Source organism: Numenius arquata, chromosome 4 (assembly GCF_964106895.1).
Source record: "Numenius arquata chromosome 4, bNumArq3.hap1.1, whole genome shotgun sequence".
Taxonomy (NCBI): Eukaryota; Metazoa; Chordata; class Aves; order Charadriiformes; family Scolopacidae; genus Numenius; species Numenius arquata.
The window spans coordinates 24,921,130-24,948,136 of NC_133579.1; the positions used below are offsets into that span (position 1 = coordinate 24,921,130).

A 27,007-nucleotide genomic window follows, 5' to 3' on the forward strand; every position below is an offset into this window, starting at 1 on the left:
GAAGTGGAAAAGCGTAGAGGGGTCACACCTCTGGGGAGGAGCGGACAGGACAGGTGACCCAAACCTGACCAACGGGGAATCCCATCCCATCTGCATCATGCTCAGTATAAAAGCTGAGGGATCAAAGGGGTCAGCTCATTTTCTTCAATGGCCAACGTCTGAGGAGGACTCTGTCTGTTCGTCTGCCTTTGATCCTGATCCATGTGTTCCTGAATCCAGCTTCCATGCATTCCTGATTCAGTCTGGAACCTTCCTAGTGCCTGCTGGTGACATGATCATCATCCTGGGAGCTCAATATTGGTTTTGTATATATTCTATATATTTCATTACTTTCTTAAAAATATCATCTTTTCTATTATTTTATTATTAATATTGCATTAGTTTAGTTTCTTTTTCAACCCATAAGTTTTCTCTCTCTCTTTCTTCCTTCTCTGCAGAAGACAGAGGTTAAAGAGAGCATCTGTCATTTGTTTTAGTGGCCAGCCCAGCCCAAACCAAAACACAGGTACAGCTTTTACACCTTGCAGGTGTGAATAGGATTGCAATCGTACACCTCATATGCACAAAATGGGTACCTCTATTTTGGCGGCACTTTCAGATCATAAAACTAGGTGGGCTGTTATCCCCTATTTGGAGTAGTCCGACTACAATGCCTCAAAAATAATATAGTAATAGTAGGTGATATAATTATTATGAGATGGAAGTAAAAAAACAGTCATGAACTCCAACTGCCTGAACTAAAAACATCTCCTTAGACTGAAGCAGTAACATATTTGTAAGCTTAAGATGGACATTTGACTGAATTTCTGTTCAAAGCAGGCAACAGAAACCATACAAGCAAGTCCTAAATCAAAGTCTGTATTTCCAACCTACAAACTCATTCTTTATGCAAGTAATTTAAGAATGCTTGAAAGCACCCAAATTAGCTACATGATTTTCCATCAAATCCTATTAATAACACTGCTGTGAAAAATATTAGAACTATCTTAAAAGGAAGAGACCAAAAAGTTTAAGGTTCTTTTTCACATTTTTGATACAGAGAAAGACATGTAAGATTGCAAACATCACCATTCCACAGTAATAAACATCAAAGACTAATTCAATCTATCTATTAGTGAATACATTAGGATATCATATTCTTCAAATGTTTCATTCTTTGTGGATAAATCTGTATTACAGCTTTAAGTATGGCATTTGCCATCAGTAGGACATAGTTTTAACAGGACTAATGAGGGAGAGGAATTTTGTTAAACTTTTTTTTAAACATATCTTAAAATCAGTGATTTGGTTTGTTCGGGTTTTTTTTAAATTATTTTCAAGTGATTTCTGCATATACACTTTGAGCAGCAGTTTAATTCACAAGCAATGTTCAGAAAATCTTGAAAAGCTAAAACTGAAGCTCTTTCAGAGCAAAACATCCAGTAATATAGGAAGTACCTTTTTTTTTATAACTCCAAACCACTCAATCATGAAGTTTTCAGTGCAAGAGTTTAACAATTAAGAGGTTAATAATCTTTTTTCTGTTTCACAAATATTACATTACAACATTCACTCAAGCTCCTTATTTTGTTCAGAAGTCTTAATACCATGCAATGTAGACAAGGTCTAAAATTATGGATCTAATTTAAGATTTTTGGACTCACTGGAAACTTAAATGGTCAACTCTGAGTAGAGTCATGAGGAGCCTGCTTCTATACAGTAAGTATACAGGTTTACCCAATCCATAGCTTGAAAATTTAAGTTAGATGTCTAAAGTTAGTATGAAATTCCAGAAAAGTAGTGCACCAGAGTGTAAAAGGATTGTTAATAAAACAGATGCATTATAAAACTGATGAGTATACATAGAAGCACTGTTCACATAGGGAAATCAAAATAATGTTTGAATAAAATTTTGTGCCGTATTCATTTGGATCAATACTCCCTTGAAACCTCTTCAGCTATATTTGGTGATCCAAATTTGTCACTGCAACCCTTCTGCATCTCGTAATTCTGTGCAGATTATTCCAAATCACAAGCCCTTTCATATGTGCAAAACAAAGTCCACTGTTCTATTTCTTTACGATGAGTTCAGCCATACTCAAAATAATGCTCGATTAACAATTATTATGATTTGGATATTGTTCATCGGTTTATCAATCTACACATTTTTAAAACATCATTTTTACTGATTTAAGTGCTGTGCCAAGTTCATTTTTTCAATACAGAAGAGACACGTTTTGTCATGCTGAGTTTTGTCATCTTAATTCAGAAGCAATACCATTCTTTTTGCCATTAACATAAGCAGAGCCAGCAAAATCTAGTCCATATGCGAAATTAAGTGATTCCCTCCACCTCAGGGTTTTTTTATTTACATGGTGACTGGCTACAGAGTCTTATCAATCATAAATTATGAAATTAAATACAGGAAAGTTAACAAAACTTAAGTAAATGAGAACTCATGTCTGTTAAACTCATGTCTGAAAAAGCACCACATAAAAAAGTTATTTAGTTCTGCTAAATGAGTCACTGGGCCAAGACAGGGCGAAAACATGTAGTCAAGCTTTATTATTTCTATAACAAGAGCATGTACAAGCCTTTATTAAAGACAAGAACACAATTACAGTAGATGTTAGACACAAAAAAAAAAATAAAAAAAATCACTAATTAACAATCTCCCAAAGATGTTAGAAACTAGGCTATTGCAAGTTTACCAGTTTACTGCCTATTTGTTATCTCCAGAGAATTAGGTAACCAATCAGTTGCTGATTTTAGAGATAATTCATATAGAAAATCATGGCCGAACTCACACAGTTTTACAACACATGCAACGAGGTATCCGCCTCAAAAACAGTTCCCATCAGCAACCCTTGAAAAACTCCTCTAGTCAAGTTTTAAATTACTCCTGTAGACAAGAAATGTTATTTGCGATGAATTTTTTTTTTCACAGTTGTTTCATGCAGAGTAGCACATTTTGGTATTTAATCAGCTTTGTGATCACTGATTTGAAGGGTTATAAATACTAGAAAGAGCTGAACAAGAGAGCTAACCAAATACATTTTTCAGCTGCACATAAATGCTCATGAATATATTTTCCCTTTTTCATCCAGCTTCATGGACAATTAAGTAATATTTCTGCAAACAACACATTCAGCTAAATCTTAAATAACTCAGCGTTTCAGCTCTAACTGAAGGAGATGTGTCCTATACTTTAGAAGAGGTTGGTATTTTCACCTGGCAGGAAGTAAAACAAATGTACTGAACATATGCAGAGACAGGAGACTGTGCCTTATCTCTGTGATTAAGGATTAATATTACTTTATCTTAGTAATTACATTTTAAAAGAAGTTAAAATATTTAAGGGGGGGAGAAAAATATTTACTTATTAAGCTTTAAATACCATCTGAAGCATTTCAACAAGTATAATATTTTTTCCCCAGTGTTTCTAAATGTTTATGTTTCTGTCAAAATTAAAATTAATCTGGACTGATATTGTCCATTCCAGACTTATTTCTAACTCTATAGCCTGGAAAACCCTTAAGATTGGTGGAGAGACGTTCCCTAAGTTCAGTTACTGGAAAAGTGCAAGGTGATAAACTGGGAAAATAGATGGAAGTGCAAGAGAGAGGAATGTTGGTCAGAGATTGCGATCAGGGAGCTGAGTGAGCCAAGAAGAGACGAGGAAGGAAAAGCTTAGTGGAAGGAGACCAGAAAACTCAAAAGAATAAAAAGACTTAATCAAAAGAAACAGGATTTCAGGAAAAAATGATTACTTGAATAAAACAGAAATAGAATAGAAAGGAAGGGTCAAAAATATGATTTAAGTGACAGAAATGAAAGTATAGAAAAAAAGACAAAGACAAGCAAAATATATAGCCATGGAGTGGGTTTTCCTGTTTGGTTTGGGTTTTTTGATAAAGTTTGTTTCATTTAACTTTTGACTTTTTGATTTACTGTTTTTTTTTTTTTTTTTACTGTTTGGCTGGTTTTAGCTTAAATAGTTATAGATTTCCCCTTTCTTTTCCATTCTCTGGACATGAAAAACAAAAACCCTCAACACTTGCTAGAAAAGATACACCTACACACATACATACACAATTTGAAAAGGTGACAGGAACAGCAGGCCAAAATGGTTACACTCAGAAATATTGAATTTATATAAGAAATTAATTCTCGTGAACACATCATAATATGAAATTCAGGAGAAGTGTATTGCAATATAACACACAATATGGGGAAACTATCCAAAGTCCTAAGAAGCCATTTTCCTCTGAAGGAGGATTGCTACCATCAGGGATGCAAACTAGATGATTTAGTGTCTATCAAATCACAAAGGAATTAGTCTTAATCAAACAGACTTTTTTAGACACCAAAAGGAGAGAATTAGGATGTCTCTCCACTGTCACTCTCGGCATCTAGAAAATGGCTCTGTTTGTCCTGTCAATCACTTCTCCTGGCACAGAAGGGGCAGCAAAAGTAAAACACACAAAGAAACCCAGGATAATTGCGTATTATCTGGGAAGCTGTATCCAAATTCCCAATGAGTGCTTCCCTCTCTACTGCTACCTTCAGCACTTTTAAGAGAAACTTTAACTCACAGCTGGGCATTTACTGATGTTTCATTCTTACACTGTTCTCTTAATTTTCCCCTGTAAAAATGACTGACAGCCTTACCTAGAGTGGGATTTCCCACCCTTTATGCTTACTTTATCTATCTTTCAACTCTGTTTTTGCTGGCTCCACTGGATATTCACACAGTCAACATAAGCTAAGCCCACCCAATCAGTATGGATCCCCAGCAAAAGACAATGCATTAGTTTCTTAGATTGGTAGAAACTGGCTGAAAAATGGTGTGGGGAATTAGAAGAGTGTGGAGAGACATGATATAAACGTAGGAATTAAGGCATGAAATACCAACGCTAATCATTTGTATGATTAGCAACTTTTCTACTTCTGTACTGTAATATTTTGTGAAGATGGCTTCTTCACCAAGGGATGAGAGGTTTGAACTCTATAGCTAACAGACCAGATCTCAAAACCACTCTAATTCTCACCCAATTCCTTGCCTTGTTTCATAGCTCTGTCAAGATTACAATTCACAAAGACTCCAAATTTGGTATGATTCAAATCTATGCCAGTCTAAGCAATTTTTGGAAATCTGACTTTGATCTATTTATAACTCATATCCTATTTAACAATAATACTACCCTTGCACAATCCTTTGCACTTCTTTTCCTTTAGTTTAGGTGTCAAGAGTGTGCAGTACAGCCATGGATATCTCTGTCAATTAATACTGCTATAATCACACCAAATAATTATAAAGTAAAACCAAAGAATGCAAAATGGATTAATTCAGTGCAGATTCTATTTTAAATGAACCTAACCTGTGAAATGCACTGTGGTGGGATATCGTTTTCGATATCTTCGAAAGGGATATCTTCACCCTTCGAAGATTCTAAAAAAGGATTGGCATCTATCCTAGCTAAAATAAAAGCAAAACACTGAGTTGTCATAATTAGGATAGGTCAGGATACGCTTTCCACAACACAAACATAACTCTGCCTTGCTTCTCCCTGCTAGGACCTGGAGAAGAAAGTTCTCTTCTTTATGCTGCTTCCCTTATACATGGTCTGGGTGAAAATCTGCATCAACAGAAACCATGTGCCCAAACAGATGAAAGAAGAGGGTTTTCTTTAGTTTTGTCTCCTTCCCTCCTCAAATAATGGTTAATGGAAAGCTCTGGTAAAAACCGGTACAACAAAAGTTGTACTTCAACTTGTAGAAACTGATTGGTACTGTCACTACGTTCCACAGTTCTCAAAATCCTGCTTCCTCTCTTCATCTTCTCAGTAAACAGAAAAAAAGCATGACAACCTGAGGGGTCACTCTAAACCAGTATCTGAGACTCTCCACAAAGTCTTCTCAGAGAATTCAAGAAAATTTTAATACATTTCTTTTCTCGGGGGAAGTGGACCAATGGCCATAACTACAGGTAGGACACAGAAATGGATATTTAGAAGGAGAGCTGTCTATAAACCATTTGAAATTGTCATTCTTCAGCTAACGCACTGGAAACTACATATTTGGTGTCAACATGTTGCTCAGTCAAATCACAGTGAGTTCTTCAGGTAAGAAAGAGTATCAGTTTCTGTTAACCAGTGTTTAGAGGTCAGACATGGGATTGAAGAAGAACCTGGAATATCTACAAGCTCTTCTAAGGAAACAGGAAAATACGAAAATCCAAATTGCTAAGAAACTACCCTGGCAGAATAAAGTCAAGATTAAGGTTTTCCAGGAAAACACAAAAAGTGCCTAAATCTTTGGGTAAGAACTTCGTAGAGGCCCTGTAAACTCAGATGTCACCATACTCAGTGTCTAGTCATCAGCAGTCTTATCCAACAGACTTCTATTAGGTGTCAAAGCACACCTCAGATAATCTGTGATTGCATCCTCACTGCAAATTCCACCGGCAGATCACAAGCCCTTAAGTTTTGATACTGTTATACAGCCACTTCTGCTGACTTTCAAGAAGCCACTCCTTTACACAGACAACAGAGCCCTTACAGACAGCAAGAACGTAATACTTCTGCATAATTGTTTTCACATTTTCAATTGCAAAAGTTTGATTGGTATGTGATACATAGATGCTCAAATGCCTGAGGTAGAAAGTTATTTGTCATCTCTAGCAGTAAGCCTTTTTAGCTGTTTTTACTCAGGCAGTTGTATAAAGTCAGGACGACAGTGATGTTTAAATGAGTGCCTAAAATACAGTTGGATGAAAAATCTGAGACTGAATTCAATTCTCAAAAGCAATTAAAAATCCAGATCTGGGGCACAGCTTATGATAGGATGGCTTTGCGGAGATTCTGAAAGCTCATTTTTCACCCAGACCATGTCAGTAGTCTAGGTGAAATAATGACATAAAAAGGATCCCCCAGTACCACTATCAAACAGCGCTGCTGCACCTTAGGGAAAGAATGGCATCACAGTTGGAAGTCCTTTGGCACCAAAGCTAGCATATAGTGAAACTACAGTCTCAGTATGTATTACAAGTTAGCTCATGTAATGAGCAGAAAATGCTCAGGACTTCACCTTCCAGTACACAAAGGCTTTTGCATGTACTGTGTCCACCATGCATTCTGAAGAATGAAGCAATGAAAATCTTACCTTGCATCGTTGCTTTTGTGGGTTCTGCAAACAGAGGAATGAGCAGGAGGTAGATGAGGTAGACAAAGGAGAGCCCATTGTAACGGAAAGCACAGGCTGCAATGAGAGAAAAGAAAAAGAACATATTGCTTAATCAGCCTGCAATAATCAAATTCAATAACACAAAGCATTTCCCATTTGAGTTTACTGTTTACCTTACCAACTTTTCACCACTTATTTAAACCATTTCTACACAAGGATTCAAGTTTATGCTTAAAATAAATAATAAAATTAAATACACTTCTGAACTATCTTCACAGTAAGATGTATTTTAAGTTGAGCAAAAGATGCATCCAAGCTACAAAGATTTTGTCCAGAACGATGGACAAGTTAGTTGTTACCTAAACTTTTTACTTTCCCCATATATAAACTCATTAAACCGTTCCCCACAAAAATATATAGAATCATCTAGGTTGGAAGAGACCCTTGGGATCATCGAGTCCAACCATCAACCCTACTCTACAAAGTTTTCCCCTACACCATATCCCCCAACACCACATCTAAACGACTCTTAAACACATTCAGGGATAGTGACTCAACTACCTGCCTGGGCAGCCTATTCCAATGCCCAACCGCTCTTTCTGTGAAGAATTGCTTCCGAATGTCCAGTCTAAACCTACCCTGTTGCAGCTTGAAGCCATTCCCTCTTGTTCTATCGCTAATTACCCGTGAGAAGAGGCCAGCACCAACCTCTCTACAATGTCCTTTCAAGTAGTTGTAGAGAGTGATAAGGTCTCCTCTCAGCCTCCTCTTCCTCAAACTAAACAGTCCCAGTGGGGATATAGGGATGCATAAATCAATATTTATGTTCTCTTTTTAAGAAGCTACATACAAGTTCATTATATTGCAATTAAAGATTATCAGTAAATAATGAAGAAAAATGAAGTATATTCAGATTCCAAGTTACAGCATGCCTAAAGTCACTAGTTACCCTTAGAACAGCAGTGTATTTAAATCATTACAGAGGTCTTTGAATTTTACGACCACCCATTTGTTTGCTCTTACAACATTCTACTAGTGAAAAGACTGTGAACTACAAATGAAAAAGGGCTTCACAGCAACTTGCAACTGGTGTTAGGCAAGTTTTTCTAAAGAATGGAACTACTCCGCTAACTTTGTCTAATATTTCATTTTCTATTTTAAAAATCTACTGTAAGTGTATTTTCCTGAAAGTATCCAGGTCAGACAGCCATTACAACAAGCACCAATATTGCTAAAACCAAGGTGCATTTTTTCCAAAGAATGTCATGCATATTCTGTGCTGAAAGAGAAGTATATGGACTTCCATACAGAAAGGATAAAAACAACAAAAAATGTCAAAGTAATCTGTAATTCCACTGTGCAGCAGATGTTGAAATATTATAAGACCTACCGCAGTCAACCATTCACATGAGATAAGCCAACTGCAGAGGAGTCAGGAGATGAATTAACCTCTACTTTTATTTACTCATGGAATGTAACTAGTATCAATTAAGTCTTCTCAGCTATATCCAAAACAATTTGGTTTTGGAGGACAGATACTGCCTTAGTCCTGCCAGAAACATGTACCACAAAAGAAAACAAGTTTCTCTAGTCACCACTTTAGGAAATTTCATGGAGGCTATACTGGAAATGAGTTAACAACTTAAGCATTAATTGGTCCTCATCCTCATCACATCTGCCCGTTTCAGTTATAAAAACAAAACTGAGAAGTCTCTTTCTATTAACAAACAAATCCATACAATAGTTACAATTTTTGTCTCCCAAACTAACCAATGTTTTGAACAACCCATTCAATTTCCTTAATAGCCCTGATATAAAGACTCTGGATTTATGCTCCACGTCTGCAGCTTAGCCAAGAAATGTGTGAACTTTATGGGAGAGTCTGGCAAGAAGGAAGGACAAGAAGCATTTATGGTCTACTTCTAAACTGATTATGATTCTGCAACCAGCCTTCAAAAAAATCTGTGAAGGAGTAAGAAATCCATCAAAGCTTGATAGAGGGTTTTCAGAGTGAAACCCAGAACACTTAAGAGCAGCTTCTCAGAATTTAAACTCACATTGCTCCTGTCACTTACTACGTAAGCTCCCTTTTTAGCCACAGTCTTTAAAGGCCATCCGAAGACTTACACGTACACTTGTAACTAAGAAAAAATGCAAGATAAAGTAAATAGGACCTATCCCACTGGGAATTCTGTAAGCAATCGTCAGAGGTTTAAAGTGAATCTACTGGAGAAAAGGGAGTAAGTCCCTCTATTACACGCCTGCTCTCAGGGTGCTCTGCAGAGGAGCACAGGATGTGCAATGGCCATTAGTGGCCTTCTTGGAATGAATGGCAAAGCGGACACTCCAGGGATCAGGACAAATCCATAAATCAACCTTTTTGCAAGTTTAATTTGGGGTGGAAAGAAGTTCTTTGGCATTCATAGAAAAAGGTACGATAGTGGTTCAAGGCTGATCTAAAGCTTGAAGGCTTTTCTACTTCAAGGGGAAGGATCAATGTTCTCAGTCACTGTGGTAGCAGAATAATAGATACTAATGTCCAGTTATTACAGGAATTGTGTCAATCACGTTAAACAGCTTGAGTTCAGTGCAATATTATACACATTTTCTTCTTTCTTCAGAACTGAGCTTGCTACACTTCTTGTAGAGCACCTAGCACTGTTTTCTCAGTACAAAGACAGAAAACAGCAACTGCATGCTTTAGATACCCTCCTTTATTAGCTGTATGCCAACAAATGCATTGCTAACAAGTCCATGTCAAATATTTAGAGCCTCTATTTATATCAAAGCATCCTCCAGCAAACTAGTAAGCTTGGCTAGACATTGGCTGTAAAACCTGCCTTTATTTAAGCAGTTGCAAGAGCACCAGCAATACATTTCTCTGAATTAATAAATTAAATACTCCCAAAATTAACTTAAATATTTTTACTATTCTCTACTGCAACTATTTCACTATTTCCATATCGTGTTTATCTCCATCTCGTACATTTTGCTGAAGAGATCAGTGCCTTACCAAGCTAATCTGCCGGAGTAAAGAGCCATGATTGAACATATTTTTAGCAAGATAAAAGATTAGAAAACAGCAGCTGCACTGTATCTACATATTTACACTGCACTCCAACATTATTTGTCAAATACATGTATTCCTAAGTTCTGATGCTTAAAACCATCTAGAACAAGTTGCTGGGCATAAAATCAGCTTCAGTTTGTCACTGGTACAACAACAAAAGATGATCCAAAAAAGCAAGTTAACCTATTCCCTGCACTCCATCCAGTGCTCACAAAGGTCTCCTTCCACAAAGGCAGCTGCATGCGCAGATGTTCATCACAGTGGAAAGTTCCATTTGAGGTCATTGGAATTCCATCAATAGAAAAAGCACCTACACAAATGAACTTCTTGGCAAACCAGGTGGTACAGAAGTTTCTGGATATTTGGGTTACATTGGTCAGTTTGCACTATCAAAATTAAAGTAATTTTAGCATTTTAGGCTTGTTATCTCTTCTCGAAATTGTCTAATCGATTAGTGAAATTAATTTCAGAGAAATTATTCTTGAACTATATTTACCTCAAAATTTACTGCTTTCTATTTCTAGACATAAGGAGACTGTGTTCTCAAAAGCTTCTTTTCTCCACAACTACATAAACTGGACTATTAACAGAGATAACTTCTCCATACAAACCTTCCCTTATATAATTTTTTTTTTCATATAAAGTCCTGCAGAAAAATAAAGATATTTTGAAGACATTTGGTAAAAAAGAAGTATTTCCTAAGCTGAAAGTATTAATTTTATTAGTGTCCAGGAAACCTTTCGGTTTCCTAGTTTCAGAGGTATAGGTTTGCCTAAAATGAACACTAAACAAAAAGCTTAAATAGGTAAATAAACAATACATGCAAAGTCCAGCTACACTTTCTTTGTTTCAGTCTTTTCTTTAAACGACATATCTCACCATGTTCTCTAACAGTCTCCAGTAACAAAACTCCTGAAATCTCTGAAGTTCTGCTATTGTTCAGAGCCCAGCAGTAATACACAATTGTGAAAAGACATAAAAACAGAGCTATTGATACACACCATGTTAGTATATTAGAAGCAAACTTAGCTTTTTTATAATCACCTGAAGTACTCTAGGGCACCTTCCCTTGGGTGGCAAGAAAAGAGCGCTTTATAACAGATAAGATTGACTTCTCCACTTATAATTGATTATTTGAAATACTCCTGGTTTAATGCACAGCATGCTAAAAAAATACTAACTTTAAAGACAGGATCAGAATGTCATCTAAGAAAAAGTTATGATAATTTCATACATCTTTATGCCATAGCAGTCAGAAAGAAATATACAGTGAAAAACGTAACATGTAAATGTATTGAATTTTCACAAAAGACTGACATGCAAGTTATTTGCAGCAAAAAATGATAGCTGTAGAATGTTTCATCTTTCTGGCATCCAGCCATTTGCTCAAACAAATGAAAAATTAGTTACAGATAACTGATGTTTTTCTCTTTCACCATGTCAGTACATGTATTCATAATTCACTAATCCTGCTACATGTAAAACATATCTTAAAAAAATATGCACAAAGAAAAAAATTTCTAAAGCCTGCTCTGCTGACATGTTCTGGGACTAACAGAGAACAGAAATCAGCTCTGAACATTTAAATCTTGCAATGAAGGACACATTTTAAAATATTTTTACAAGATTTGTTAGGGAGTGTAATGATTACCCCATACAGGTAAAACTGCTCAGGTAAGAGGATTCATTTTATTACAATACAAAATCTTTCCTATTATGCTACAATCATGAGAGCAACAAGTTCTATACAAAGCCTTAAAAAAGTCCCCAAAGCCTTGAAAAAAGTCCCCAATGATGAGTAGTGTTATTAACATCATGTAATTTCTATTAGAGTATCAGAATATTCTAGGGTTTAAGAACAACTCCTTAGACAGCCTTACACAAGAACTGAGTTCTCTTCTCAAAATTAAGAAGAATTGACATTACACCTGGGAATTTACAGATTGCTCATTTTTTAAGGGCTCCTTGTATATTTTTTGGCATAGTCAATAAAAACAGTCGATATTTCAACACTAAAAGAGGACATTGTACGTTGTTTTTTTCTAAATTAAAAAAAAATTGAAACGTACATTTCACTGAGATTTCACAAAGTCATTGTCTAAAATTCTGTGAAAAGGGCATACTCTTACATGAGATACCTTTCAAAATTATGTTTCCTTTTCCTTTATTAGACAATACACTTTGAATTGCCCCAGACTGCGGTATATACACGCTCTATACACATACATTCAAAAAAAAAAAAAAAAAGGAACTCCCAGTCCAATTTATGGTTCTTAAGGAACACAGATGATGTTTACTTAAACTATTTAAACTATTTTAGTTTGAACCATATCCTAAATGCAGAATTAGAAAAAAAAATTTTTTCAATTTTTATTACAATAAAGTTGAAAAATATGTACAGTAGGTATCATAAAAAATAAAATGTGATCTTAAAAAAAACAGATAATCATAAATCACATGACATCATGTAACCTCATCCTTCTATATTTTAGTTTTCACTATTATATGACATTCAAAGAAGAATGCTTTTGAACTTGAAGAAATCTACTACTGCTTCTTAGACTTACCACCAAGTTTCTCCATGTAGATACTGGGGTTTTCCAACATCAGAATTCTACTGCTGCTTCATGTTATTATTTCACTTTTATACCAACAGTTCTTTCCTTTCTTCTACTTAAAGAGGATTATTTGTATAGAATTTGTATTTTACCTGTTAAATAAGAAATACTGGAGAGCAAAGTGGGTGGCGATAGATGAATTTGCACTGAGCTTGATCTTGGAAAGGAAATTAAAAGATAGCCTCATAAAAAGATGTGTTTAGTTTCATTCTACAAAAAATTTAAAAGGTATTTAATTCACTGAATTTCACTGAATTTTTTTAGAGTTGGAAGGGACCGTATAGATCATCTAGTCCAACTCCCCTGCTGAAGCAGGATTGCTTAGAGAATTCAGAAGTGGAAACTACCCGTTCAAAAAAAATAAGCCTTTAAGAGTGCAGGCATAGTACCAAAGGGCTACTGATTTCTCATTTGTAACCTAGAATTGTGTCCAAAGCCATGACAACAGAAAATATGAAGGACAGGTAAAGATAGAATTAGCCACCCACTCACTATTTTTCTGAATTTATTTTAATAAAAAGGCACTGTCATTAATCTTAACAGAATCATGTATTGCTTGCTATACCCTTTTCTGTGCACTATGTAAAAAGTTTTTCTGCATATTTCTACTGTAGGTTTGAGAATTTTATACATCATTCTTAGCATTATCCTCTCCAGACTAATGTGTTGATGCTAACGTGTGCATTAGCACGAGAAGGAATTGATTCAGCCAACTACAATGAAGTCAGTTGTCGTCTGCCTTCTGCAGGGTATTGCATAGTGTTTGCACCCCCTTTTAAAAACTTCACAACTTCAAGATTACTAAGAAAGCTATGCAAGGATATTCAATATTGCTACCTTTACACTAAAATTTGGGTTAATATTCATGCTTATTTTTCCAGTGACAAAAAATACGTTCAGTGGAAAGATTCATTGGAAAAAGTGCTACCGAAAAAGTGTCTAACCCTGAGTGGGCAAGGGGTGTTGGCTGAAAGACAGAGCTGATGCTGTTCACACATCCCTATACACAGCTGATCTGAAATAATTCTCTGAAAGCAAAAGACCAAAAAATGAAAGGGAAAGGAAATCGGTAGCTGACTGGTCTGTGAAACCTCTGTTTGGCCTCTGTTTCCAGGAGGCCAAACGTCCAGCTCTTAAAGCCAGGAGAATTCAGCACCAGCTTCCTGTCTCTAATGCTATAATTTTTCATGGTCATTCCCGTGGTTAATTGCAAATTTTCTACCAGTTACATCCTAAGAACTCTGAAAACACCCAATTAACACCTAATTCAGATGACTAAAACAGGCTAGAGAAGGCAGCCTTTGCTATTAGGTATAACGTGAACAAGCCACTGGTATACACCCAAGATGAATAGCTTCTGGTACAAGAGCCCAGTCTGAGAAGTTACAGTAAAACAACTGCTAAAGCAAATACATCTCCTCCTCCAAAGTGCTCCACAAGACCATCCAGGAAAGCGCACCATGAATGGTCAACTCTTCCAGGAGGATATACAGTTAAGACTCCTCTTATCTGTAAGGTACTGTCCTAATGACATAATTATTAGGCCTCTCCACTTGTGCAGTCCTCCGGTAAGACATTTATCAGCCACTTCCCACATTCTTTAGAATGTTCAAAACTGGGGGATTTTTTTAAGTCATTTTTTTTTATCTTACTGGACACCAAAAGCTGCCTAACCAAGGCAAGTAGGTCCTGCATTAGGCCATATGGGCTCACCCTTCAGGAGACTAGATTTGCTCTACAAAGTCAGCCGATAACAACAAAAGTACCTGAGAAACTGAGTGGTGTTTCTAAAAGCATTAGTACTAAATTCAGTTATCCCATACACGCAAGGCATTACAGAATCAGAGACAGAGCAGGAGCTAACCCACCCACAGCAATAAAGCAAGTATCTTCTCCCAAAAATACACACAAAAATACACCTCTAACTTTAAAAATATTGCCTTGTAGTGGCACTCCACCACAAAAATGCCAGAAGACGTTCCTTTTTATTCTCCAGTGCAACCAGCTTAAGAGATGCAAAAACATAAGCCACTGCAGTTTCTCCTTACGTATACACATTCCTATACGCCAAGGCAATTCCCTTCATAGATACAAACTAAAATGGAGCTTTCCTGACAAAGAAACAACAATTCAGAAGTTTTGAACATTTTAAACTGTGTTAGAGTGGACTATATGGACTATACAAGAGCTCAGTAAGAAATAAATGTCAGTGTTAAAAGACATAAGGTGATTAAAAATTTATAGAATAAGAATTACTGTGAATAAAGGATTTTTCAAGGAAAAGGAGTTAAAAAACAAAACATAACAAAAGGGAAACCAAAAGCCACCTCCCGTTAGCCAGACTGACAAGAATTTCCAACAGTGTGATATGGAGAGTAGACGTTAAGACTGCCAAGATGTCTATTTTACTGCTATTTGTATCTGCACAAAGCTTTTATGTTCAAAGCTTTTTAATTTCTAGCAATATTCTCTGTCAATATCAACCAGTAAACATAAGAAGAAATGAAAACAGAATTTTCCTCCTTTTTCTAAGTGTTCATGCATGCAGCAGCATTTAACTAAAACACACACATGCATTCACACAAAATATTAGCAAACTGCCCTCCAGTATTTCCTTAACATTCCTGGTTCCTTTGCCTCTGGGGACAGGGTTGTGCTGGAGGAGAAAGCCCACGTAACCTCCCATGGAGAGGGAAACCCAAAAGGCTGTACGCTGCTCTGTTGTCTGATGAGCATTGTTACAAACTAACGTAGTAAAAAGTTAAGTTCATACACTGTTGGTTGGATAAAACAATCCAGTATTAAATAGTGCCAGAACACAATCTCTCAGAAAGACGATGGAACAGTTACTCTCATCTTCTCTATAATGTTATGTTCAGGTACAAGGCGGGGCAAACCTCACTTCTCCTTTTCAGCTTACAGACACAAGTGCAAATCTTACTAAGTCTCTATGGGTTCCCCACTGTTACCTGACATGGCCACCACTGACCAAATGCAGTAAAAATAATAAAACAAGTAGATTAAAAATTAAGTTTGTTGTGATCAGAAATGTGTTACCAGTTTCTGAAGAAGAAAGGAAGGTTGTATTACTTCTATAAATTGCTACTTTTTATATCTTCTAACACTTCCTCATATTTCAAATTTCTGTTTCAGTAATACAGAATTTGTCCCAGAAATTTTTCCTCCAAAATTCTTTACAATAACAAGGAAACAAATTGGCACTTATTCTAAAATTAGATATACCATAAATAACCTATTTTTAAGAATAAAACTCTAAATGTGACCAAAATTGTCTCTCTTCAAGAGCTATGCTTTCTAATAACGACTAGTATCTGATAGGCATAGTGCCCAGTGAACTTCAGCTATCTGTGAACTTTATTTTGTCTTACTGAAATTCAGAAGGAGGGGTTAACTCCTGGCACAGTTTTGCTCTCATTCACTTCTGAGTAATTCCACTTAAAATAATGATCACGACAGGTGAGATTGGAAGTATACACTGCTGTGCAAGACAGTTAAGTCAAATGCATGTAATCTTATCATTATTTTCAGAGCAAATTAATAGTTATAGCCTACAGTGTGCAGTGTAGAACCACACAGAACTGCATCAACTCAGGACAAGTTATCTCCTGCATCAACCAATACTCCTTTCCACATTAAACAGTTGTGCTGATAACGCCTTGCAAACACATACCCCTCCCCACCCGACTCCTGAGCCAACACTTCAACATGATGCTGCTTTCTGCAGCATCACGCATCTAGTCGGTGCTACACCCAGACAGAAAACTTTTTTTGGGGGGAAAAAAAAAAAAAATCATTAATAAACCGATAAATAGTATGCATGTGGTTCATGTCAGCACTTCTACAATCACATTTTTTCCCTGGTCAACGCTCATCAGGAGAGATGGCTGCTGGACAGTGAACACTTCTGAAAGGGTTTGGGGTGGGTTTTTCAACTCTCTTTTTTCCCCCCTTTCCTCTCTTTCTCAGAGGAGCAGTTTCAGTAAGCTTTCTCTCCATCAGAAACCATCTGGAAGTGATTTTAACTTTGTGACAAATACTGGCTGAGAATTGAGTGCAGAGAGAAGAGAAGACAAAACACCTTGTTTGCCTTTCTTTCAGCTCTTAGGTACAGAACTTATGCTGTCTTTGACATGAGGAAAATGAGCAAAAGACCTCAGGTGTGAGCATACCTCAATCAACACCTTACTCAGAATAAGGTATTTTAAAGGAGTATCTACTCTCACAAGCAAATCCAATGTCAATATGTTTTATTGACATGACTAAATACACAAGTACTTCCAACGTAAAAAACATGATGGACACTATCATGAGTAATTTTGCCCCTTAGAAAGATCTACTTTATATTACAACTCATTTTAAGCTTAGTGGCAGACTGGAACTAAACTAAGACTTTCTACTGTCTACTAGATTATCTTAAGGTTTTGACATTTCTACATTGTGTTGGCAATCTCCTACTCAACCATTCAATTTGAGACATGGTTGGTGTTTTCTTGGTTGAGTGGTTTGATTTATGATTTTTTTGACATTTCTTTACCTTTCACTCCCAGTCTCTTCTGGTTCACTGCAGACACACTCTTTCTCCTCCATTCACATAACTCATACAATTAACACATGCCAAAGTAAGGTCTACTCAGAAAACAGTGGTCTTAACCTCTGTCCGAAAAAATGCAGTTGGCAAAAATTCTCCCTTTTTTTACATAACAAAAATAGATGGTAAATCTGGGATCTATGTTATTCTCAGGCTTTATGATCAGGACAGCATGCCAGCCATCGAAATAATGAGCACTCAACCTTCATGATCTCTTTTCACTGAAGTCACAACATTTTGCATTATGTGTACACATATATTCTTTCGTAGGTCTGGAAAGAGGAAGATGATGTCATATTCCTCCACCAAGGCAGTTGTCTGTGGAAGGGAGACTGTCTGCATTCTCATCCCTGCTCCAGCAACAGCTCTTCTGTCTCCAAGCTTCTCTCTCTAGGAAAGTAACCAGGAGCTAAAGAAATCACTCTGTTCCTCATTCATTTTCATGGGATGAGAATAGTGTGTTCCTTGCCCCCTGGACATCCGGAGACAGCAATTCGGTTGTGCTGTTACAGTTGCATAACCCTGACAAGGCTCAAACTAAAAATAACAGCAAACGCAGAACACAGATGATGACCAAAAGTCACACAGTGCTACTGCTAAACACAACATCAGCCAGGGACAGATGTGGAGACAGTTCTGTGACAGAGAGATCTCCATGAGCAGAAAGGGACCAAGACCTTCATGTACAGCTGCTAAGAAGCTATCAGACACCAGGAACAGCTACTAAGTCAGACGCTTCCAGCAACTAGAAGGGAAAAATTTCTGCATGTTACCAATCTCCCACAGCCATCCATGCTCATCGTTTTTTAAAACACATAAATCACCATAAATCAATTGACATAAGATGCAGAAAGAACCAAATAATTTTATTTTTTTTTTGCCAGCTGTTCCTTATGTGGACACCAGTCCTAAAAAACTCTTAGTCAGATGAAGGACGTGGCAAGAAAGCTAACCCAGACAAATGCCTTTGAGAACATAAACATAACTAAACATCAGAGAGGTGTTAATACTAAGAAATATGAGCATCATTAGAAGTTACAAATACGAATGCAGTGTTTAAAACTCTGCCATTATTTATTCCAGTAGAGGAAAGGATAGATAAACTTCCTTTCCTCCTCCATCACTGAAAAAAAAGTGTTCAGAGGGTAGGTTGCAACTGCAAGCTATAAATCTGGGTGATGAAGGAGCACTTCAGACAGTGCTACAAAGCCGCACTGTTTACCAAAGGAAACAAAATTTTAAAAATAGTTATCTCCAGGATATCTGTCAATTGCGTAAAGCAGATGCAAGCCCCTCATTCTTGTAACATCAGTGCCAAACATGTTTCTTGTACAAAATAATAAATCACTTTTTGTTTGAAGAAGAATTGTGCATTTCTTTCCTTAAAATATGTTAAGTAATTTTCTCTTATTGTGATGAAGTTTCTATCTACTACAGGAATCTACTCAGGAATGAGACGAATTGCCTTGTAAACTATTTCTCATAACTAGGAACCAGGAAAGTATCCTAGAGACCCCAAAGAATCACAAAACCCAGGAAGCTGTTGGGAGACCTCGTAACTGCAAATCTGGTTTGATCACTAAGATTGCTTATTCTGGAGATGTAGTACTTAAATCCATCTGACTCCCAATGAAATTTCACACACATCTAGAATCATGGAATCATAGAATTGTCTAGGTTGGAAGGGACCTTTAAGATCATCTAGTCCAACCATCACAGAATCACAGAGGTTGGAAGGGACCTTTTAAGATCATCTAGTCCAACCAATGAAAAAAAAAAAAAAAAAAAAACACACCACAAAAACCACCACACACGCAACCCACACACACACCACCACACCACCCAACACTAATCCATATTCCCAAGCACTATGTCAACTCCTCTCTTGAATACCTCCAGGGATGGTGCCTCAACCACCTCCCTGGGCAGCCCATTCCAATGCCTGACAACCCTTTCAGTAAAGAAATATTTCCTAATATCTAACCTGAACTTCCCCTGGCGCAACTTGAGGCCATTGCCTCTTGTCCTATCATCTGTAACTTGGGAGAAGAGACCGACCCCCGCCTCTCTACAGCCTCCTTTCAGGTACTTGTAGAGAGCAATAAGGTCTCCCCTCAGTCTCCTCTTCCCCAGACTGAACAACCCCAGCTCCCTCAGCCTCTCTTCGTAAGACTTGTGCTCCAGACCCCTCACCAGCTTCGTTGCCCTTCTCTGGACGTGCTCCAGCACCTCAATGTCTTTCCTGTGGTAGGGGGCCCAAAGCTGGACGCAGTACTCGAGGTGGGGTCTCACCAGTGCCGAGTACAGGGGGACGATCACCTCTCGGGTCCTACTCACTACACTGTTCTTGATACAGGCCAGGATGCTGTTGGCCTTTTTGGCCACCTGGGCACACTGCTGGCTCATGTTCAGCCTGCTGTCGACCAACACCCCCAGGTCCTTTTCTGCCAGGCAGCTCTCCAGCCATTCTTCCCCAAGCCTGTAGCGCTGCCTGGGGTTGTTGTGACCCAAGTGCAGGACCCGGCACTTGGCCTTATTGAACCTCATCCCGTTGGTCTCAGCCCATCGATCCAGCCTGTCTAGATCCCTCTGCAAAGCCTCTCTACCCTCCAGCAGATCAACACTGCCACCCAGCTTGGTGTCATCTGCAAATTTGCTGAGGGTGCTTTCGATCCCCTCGTCCAGATCATTGATAAAGATGTTGAAGAGAACCGGCCCCAGTACCGAGCCCTGTGGGACACCACTCGTGACCGGTCGCCAACTGGACTTCATTCCATTCACCACCACTCTCTGGGCCCGGCCCTCCAGCCAGTTTTTAACCCAGCGGAGAGTATACCCATCTAAGCCATGAGCATCCAGTTTCTCCAGCAGGATACTGTGGGACACTGTATCAAAGGCCTTGCTAAAGTCTAGGTAGATGACATCCACAGCCTTTCCTTCATCCAACCTAACTCTGATAAAAAACATCACTAAACCATGTCATAGTCGCTGTAAGACAGATTCCTTCTGGGACATATGCATTTTAATATGGGTTTAAAATGCAATGCATACCTAGGATTGAGTGAAAAACATCTATCAGAAGTCCTACCACTGAAACAGGACCATAGCCTTGTCCAGTTTTCAAACAGAAACATAGAGTGCACATAGTCAATTAAGAAAAGAGATAATATCTTCATTGTGCATTTATTCTGAGTAGAAACATTTCACAGAAAGCACAAGGCACATATGCTAAGGCTGCATCTGTTTCTATGCACATCATTCAAGACACTTTCTCTGCCCCCAAAGTGTTGCAATCACTTCAGGTTGCCAGATCTCTGGAACCTGTGGGAGGCTTTCTTCCACATGTCGATTTTCTATTACATGGCATCTGTAGCAATGTGTTTTCCTCCCCTGGAATATGATTTGCAGAAACTCCCCCAGACCTTTGATAAGCTCCCAGCCAAAGTTTAAAAGCAAGACTGGAAATTCTAAATGATTTAATACCTCTTTCATGTTTATATAACAAACCATTGTATCCTCGTCCAAGAATATTTGAATGTGGGAAGTTAAGAAGAAGTTTAACTTGAAGAAAACTTCCCACGCAGTTAGTAATTCTAATCTGTTTATATCTAGACTCAATATAAAGTCTAACTACGTATTTCTTTGGAGTCAAGCCACTGTCCTGAAGATACCCATATGCAGGATCCCATCAGCATAAGAAGTAAAGCAATCACATCCCACCAAGGAAATTAGGGTTCTGGATTCACCACTACATAACTTCTAGAGCTCCCAACAGCCAATCACAAAGTAAAGGATTGCTTGTTATGGACAGAGATAATAAAAACTTGTCATCCTTAGGCATGTTCTGAATACATAAAGACGGGTACAGGTAACACTTAGGGTCACAAGGTGAACCTTCATTCTCAAAATGCAATAGTATACTTTTCTCATTTAAAAAAAATATAACAGAAAATAAAACAAAACCCAAACAAACCAAAAAACAACCAGTATCTCTCTAATTGGGCAAGATCTCAGATTTAGAGAAATGAGTCCATTGAGAATCTCAAAAGATCCGTTTCTTGAGAAAGAGCCAAAGTATACATCCTGGAGGATTAAAACTAAGTGAAGGCCACATTAAATTTGATTTAAAGATATCCTGAAAATTTAAAAAAGATACAAACATCAAGCTGTCTTTCAAGTAAAAAAAAAAAAAAAAAAAAAAAAAGTGTTTTTCTTTGCAATCTCTGCAGGGAAGCCAATGATCCCTTAGTGACAAGGGTTCTATATACAGTGAAGATAACAGCAGAAAAGACCTACATAATCCTTGTGACTTTATTTATGAGCACTTCCATTAGTATAAAATTTTATCTGGTCAAGAAAGTATTTTTGTCAGTAAACTGACAAAAATTTATACCAGTTGAGAACATAAACCATGGATTTCAAACAGGTCTTTATGAGTAAACTGACCAGAATTAGTCTTGGATGAAGTCCGTAGCTTCAGAAAAGGAAAGTGCCAGAATAAGTAGTGTTGGGTTTTGCCTGAACCCAGAGGATTCTCTTCATTGACAGCTAGATCAATGTACAACAGCCAGCCCTTTGTTAGAAATATTCTTATTTGTCACACTACAAAAATAACTAACTTCATGCTTTACCACATGGTGTTAAATGATAGAAGTGGGAAGATGAAGCTGTGGAAAGAAAAACAGTAGCCACTTACAAGCTTGAGAGATACCTAACTCAGTAGCTGTTCTGCTGATGTGTTATTGGGTCAAAAGAGGAAAGTTTATTTACCACAGAGGCAAGAGAAGGTTCTTCCAAAAAGTCATAGTAATAATAAAATTAAGTAATTATAAAAAGAAGCAATGGAAATAAATTAGCTGTGGCTTGGTTGGTTTTTTAAACCAAGAAAAATGAAAACTATTTTTCAGATTGAAAAGGGGAAATTAATAGCTGAAATATGAACTTTTTCCTGCTTTATCCATTCATATGAGATTCCCTCCCCCTGCTTCCTCCAGCAATTAAGCATCCACTTATAAAGCACTTCAAAGGGGCATTATAGTTCCAGATATTAATTATTGAATATTTGGAATATTTAGAGTTCCCACATAATTTTCTTGCTTTTTTGCCACTAAACAAGAATTTTGACAACTTTTTTTTAAAATCTAAAACTTCCAAGTTATTTCATTACAGCTACAAGAAAATATGCTCCTCAAAAACAAACAAAAAACCCCAAAACTGCCTCCTCAACTCTTTGATCAGAATAAGAACATACCAGCAGCAAAATTCATGTAACTTACCGTAGTATCAATTGTGAGCATAAATGAGTTAGGACCCTGCTACTAACACTGCTACACTGAAGCAAGCTGGATTTAGTGTGATTCATAACCAGGAAGAGATTGTCAGTATGACTACAAGCATTTATCCTTTGTTTAGGGCATCACTATCTAGTCATAAAAATACTACTCTTGAATAGAGTATGCCATTGCTACCCCCAGAGTTCTACCAGTTCAGAAGATGTTTAGGATTCCAATTTTGGAACAATTCTAGAAAAATCCTGCCTGACTTCATTCCCCAATAGATGCTCTAAGGTAAGAATTTTGAGATGCCTGCTAAAAACCACCCAGAAATACTGCTCACCAGTTTTCAGCTTGTATTTGTACCTGTAAAAAAAAGGGGAAAATATTCTGTAGTATGTTCGGATGCACATGCATCAGTTTCCACACTGTCTATACATTATTTATCATACCAGGAAAAAGGACTTGTTTTGGGCTATAAGAAAAGGAGGATATTTTCACTTCAACAGTTAAGTTGAAATGAAATTAGTATCTTATATACCTGAGGAAAGACATATTCTCAACGTCTGAAAAACCCAAACTACTAGATACTAACAATGAACACTCTGAATTTCAGAGATAACACATGTAGAGGAACCATTCAAGATAAGGAAAAAAGGGAGAGACTGATAGGAGAGTGTGATGCCAAGTTTGGCATTCAGGCTCAAAGACTACTTCCCTTTACAATCCTCTTTCTCCGTGACTGAGGGTTTACTAGGACAGGTACAGTGCCTAACCACAGTCCACTGGAAAATGCTTAAACTTCCATTTAGCCTCCAACTTGAATCAAAGTGGGCAAGCAGAGCAGCTGTGACTGAGAGCCACTATCTCAATGTCGTACAATTGAAGGGTGAACGATGAATATCCAGCCTCCAGCGACACAGTTATGCTTTGCCGTCAACAGCACAAGACAAATTTTTACCCCACTGGGACTTGACCATTACAGAGTTTTCACTCCACCTTGGGAGTCTGCTGAACTTTACCAGCCCTTAAAACAGTCCTTTGCTGTCTGCGAAAGTGTCAGCTCCCAGACCCCGCTGCCTCCACACTGAGCAAATCCCAAGTAGCGCACACAGTACATGGGTCTAGTGGCACCAACATTTCTCCTCCTCAGCAGCTGCCACAAAATTATTTAACAGCTAAGACAGTTCTGCTGGCATGGAAAAAGCTGCACTGTTTCTGAAGGTGAAATACTTGATGTGGAAATAAAGCAATGGAGCATGTTAACCTATGCCTTCGTATTTAGGGACATGTGTCTGTCTTGGTAGCAAAGCTAAAGGAATCCATTTGCCAAGTTTCCCCTGTGACTCCCAAGCCATCGCCACAGTTGTGCCAGCATAGCTGCTTGTGGTACTCAGTGCTGGCACAATCAAAGCAGGGAGCACCCTGTGAAAAGGGCAGAGAAGAGGTGACCAGGAACTTGAGAAACTCATTGCTGGAGAAAACGGTACAACTATGTGCCTAAAGCGTAGAAATAAACTATCTGTAGCTCTTAAAAGGCACCTTGTCCTGTCACCATCATGAGCACATCATAGCACATCACCGCTGAGAAGGCAGAGAAGAGAGAAACTTTCAGAGGCACAAGTTGTGAATTCATTGGGCATATAATATAGATTTTTAGGCTTTCAGGAAAAGCACCTATGTCAACTCAGAGTTGACATCAAAAGCACATTTTATATTTAGTTTTTATATCTTTCTTTTTATTTCTTGCTTTCTCCTCACGTTCACACAGATTTCTCAGAAGGAGGAACTTTGAAAATGAAAAGGGAGCGGGTAAAATGGGGAAAATATTAACACTTCTCTGAAGTATTCTAAAGAAAATTACTTTATTATAATTATTAGTAAGACACATGCAGAGTTACCTCTCTAAAAGCCCATGGAACAGAAAAGTATCTTTCCAGTGAAAAATACAACCAAGATTAGTACATTGTTGTGGTAGGAGCTACTCAAGCACATTAAAGGGTAAGCAGCTTCAGTAGATGACTATTTAGAGTAGGGAAAAAGGAAAATATCCTTACCCAGTTTATACAAATAAGAAACCAAACCACAGAAAATTACTTGACTTTACCACATTTATATGACAGTCCTGTAGTAAAGTGACCCCAAGTTCCCAAACCTAAACCCGCAGTTCCAAGAGCACCACCTCTCCACAAAATGATATTCTTGCCTCTCTTTCCAAAGTGATGGCAGATGCACATACAAGCACAAGTTTACTCTGAAATCAATCATTTTTTAATCACACAAAGCAACAGGGATTCCTGAAGTAGCAAAATGACTCTCCTAGTCATATTTGCACTATTTTTCCAGTTGTTTTTCCCTTACTATTTGCCTCATTTTCTGCTGGAAAACATCATGGAGTGAGTCACTAGTTCTAACTAGGTTTGTGTTGTTCTACTGTGCTGACCAGTGCAGCATCTGAACACCTTTCAGGAAAAAAATCACGTGCCAAATGCAGCCACGCTATTTGAGATAATGGAGGTGGTAAAGGGACAAGCAGCATCCCAGGGATGCAGCCCCAGCACAGGAGGACAACAGTATTTCCACCCCCCCTCAGATGACAGACTTAGCGCACCTCAGCTGCCTCAGCAGCCTACACAGGATCTTAAGAGGGGATGGCCCTGTAGCCACAAATACTTTCATTCAAATAGAAAAATATTTGTGAGAACGTTTGTTAACAGTAGACTGTATTACAGGAAACCATAAATCTAATATTAGTGCCTCAGAATTCTCAACCATATCTTGTCTCAAACCTGTGTTTATTTCTGCATTATGATTAAATTCACCAATTTTGGGCATTCAAAAACAAAATAAAAAAGTGCAAGATGAGACCCATTTGAGAAAACTGTGTTTGCTTTCCTGGTGGTTTTGCATTTTAAGCCATGCGGTTGGCTTAAATTTAAAGTATTGGTATCACTACACCAATATATCAACTTTTAAGGGAAAATTAGGTTTTACAGAAATAGTAGAAGTAAATTCATACTTCATTCCAAACTGTTAGGTGCTTTTCTTCTTCTTGTAAATTAGCAGAGTCATTGAGATCTCTTCTTTCCCTTCACTTTATCTTATTCTCTTCCCTCAAATTCACAGCAATCCCAGAAAAATCGCAGTTCAAAATTAAAGAATAAAATTCCAACAAACATTACACAACAATCTGAAACAAGCTCATCATTGCCTTCACTGGTGTCCCAGTTTGAAGTAAAACTGAACCAATTTTCTGTTCTGTAACTTTACATCCTAGCTAGGCCTCCTCTAACTCTCTGAAATTAACGGCATATTGTGGAGAAAACTGCTCGTTCTCAGAATGATAAGACCAATGTTTGTGCTCCGTGCAAAGGAATGGTATGCAGAGAGGCCCTTGCTTATACTTATTGCTGTAACAACCAAGGGCAGCCAATTTCGTTATTTGCCCCCTTAGAGGGTTGGAAACGGAAAAAACGTAGAGGGGTCACATCGGTGGGGAGGAGCGGACAGGACAGGTGACCCAAACCTGACCAACTGGGGTATTCCATCCCATCTGCCCCATGCTCAGTATAAAGGCTGAGGGATCAAAGGGTCAGCCCCCTTCCTGCAATGGCCGACGTCCAGAGAGGACTCTGTCTGTTCATCTGCCTTTGATCCCGATCCGTGTGTTCCTGACTCCAGAGCTGGAATCCAGTTCCCGTTTGTCACTGAGTCCAGTCTGGGACTTCCCCAGTGCCTGCCAGTGATGTGACTGTCATCCTGGGAGCTTGATACGGTTTTGTATATATTGTATCTATTTCATTATTTTCTTCTTTATTTTTTATTTTTTAATATTAATTCTTCATTAAAGTAGTTTAGTTCATTCTAAACTTCTGAATCTCCTTATCTCTTTCTCCTCCTCTCTCCTCTTTTGGGGGGGAAGAAAGGGGGGGACGGGCCATCTGTCGGTCCGGTTTTGGTAAATTCAGCCGAAACCACGACAACTGGTTAATCCTAAAAAATCTGATGCTTGGCTTACCTGAACTACAACATGGTTTAGCGACGTTTTTTTTTATCAGAGTTAGGTTGATGGTTGGACTAGATGATCCTAAATGTCCCTTCCAACCTAGACAATTCTGTGTGTCAAGGAGCACATCCAAACGAGCACAATCATACCCTAACCCTGAACTCAAACGCTCAAGAGTTTCTGTCCTCTGTCCCAAGGACTGTTCCAGTGAGGTCAGATGAATTCATAAACTTTAACGGTATCCACAATCTTCTAGTAGCTAAACTT

The 27,007-nt window shown here is 37.9% G+C and overlaps 1 protein-coding gene across 1 annotated transcript in view; it reads right to left on the reverse strand.

The window, feature by feature from the left end:
• The window catches only part of PIEZO2 (piezo type mechanosensitive ion channel component 2), a 325,545-nt gene that overhangs the window by 256,846 nt on the left and 41,692 nt on the right, over positions 1-27,007 (reverse strand). Inside the window, exon 2 of the mRNA XM_074146852.1 lies at positions 7,144-7,239. Coding sequence (XP_074002953.1) covers positions 7,144-7,239 — 96 coding nt within the window. The remainder of the gene's footprint in view (positions 1-7,143; positions 7,240-27,007) is intronic.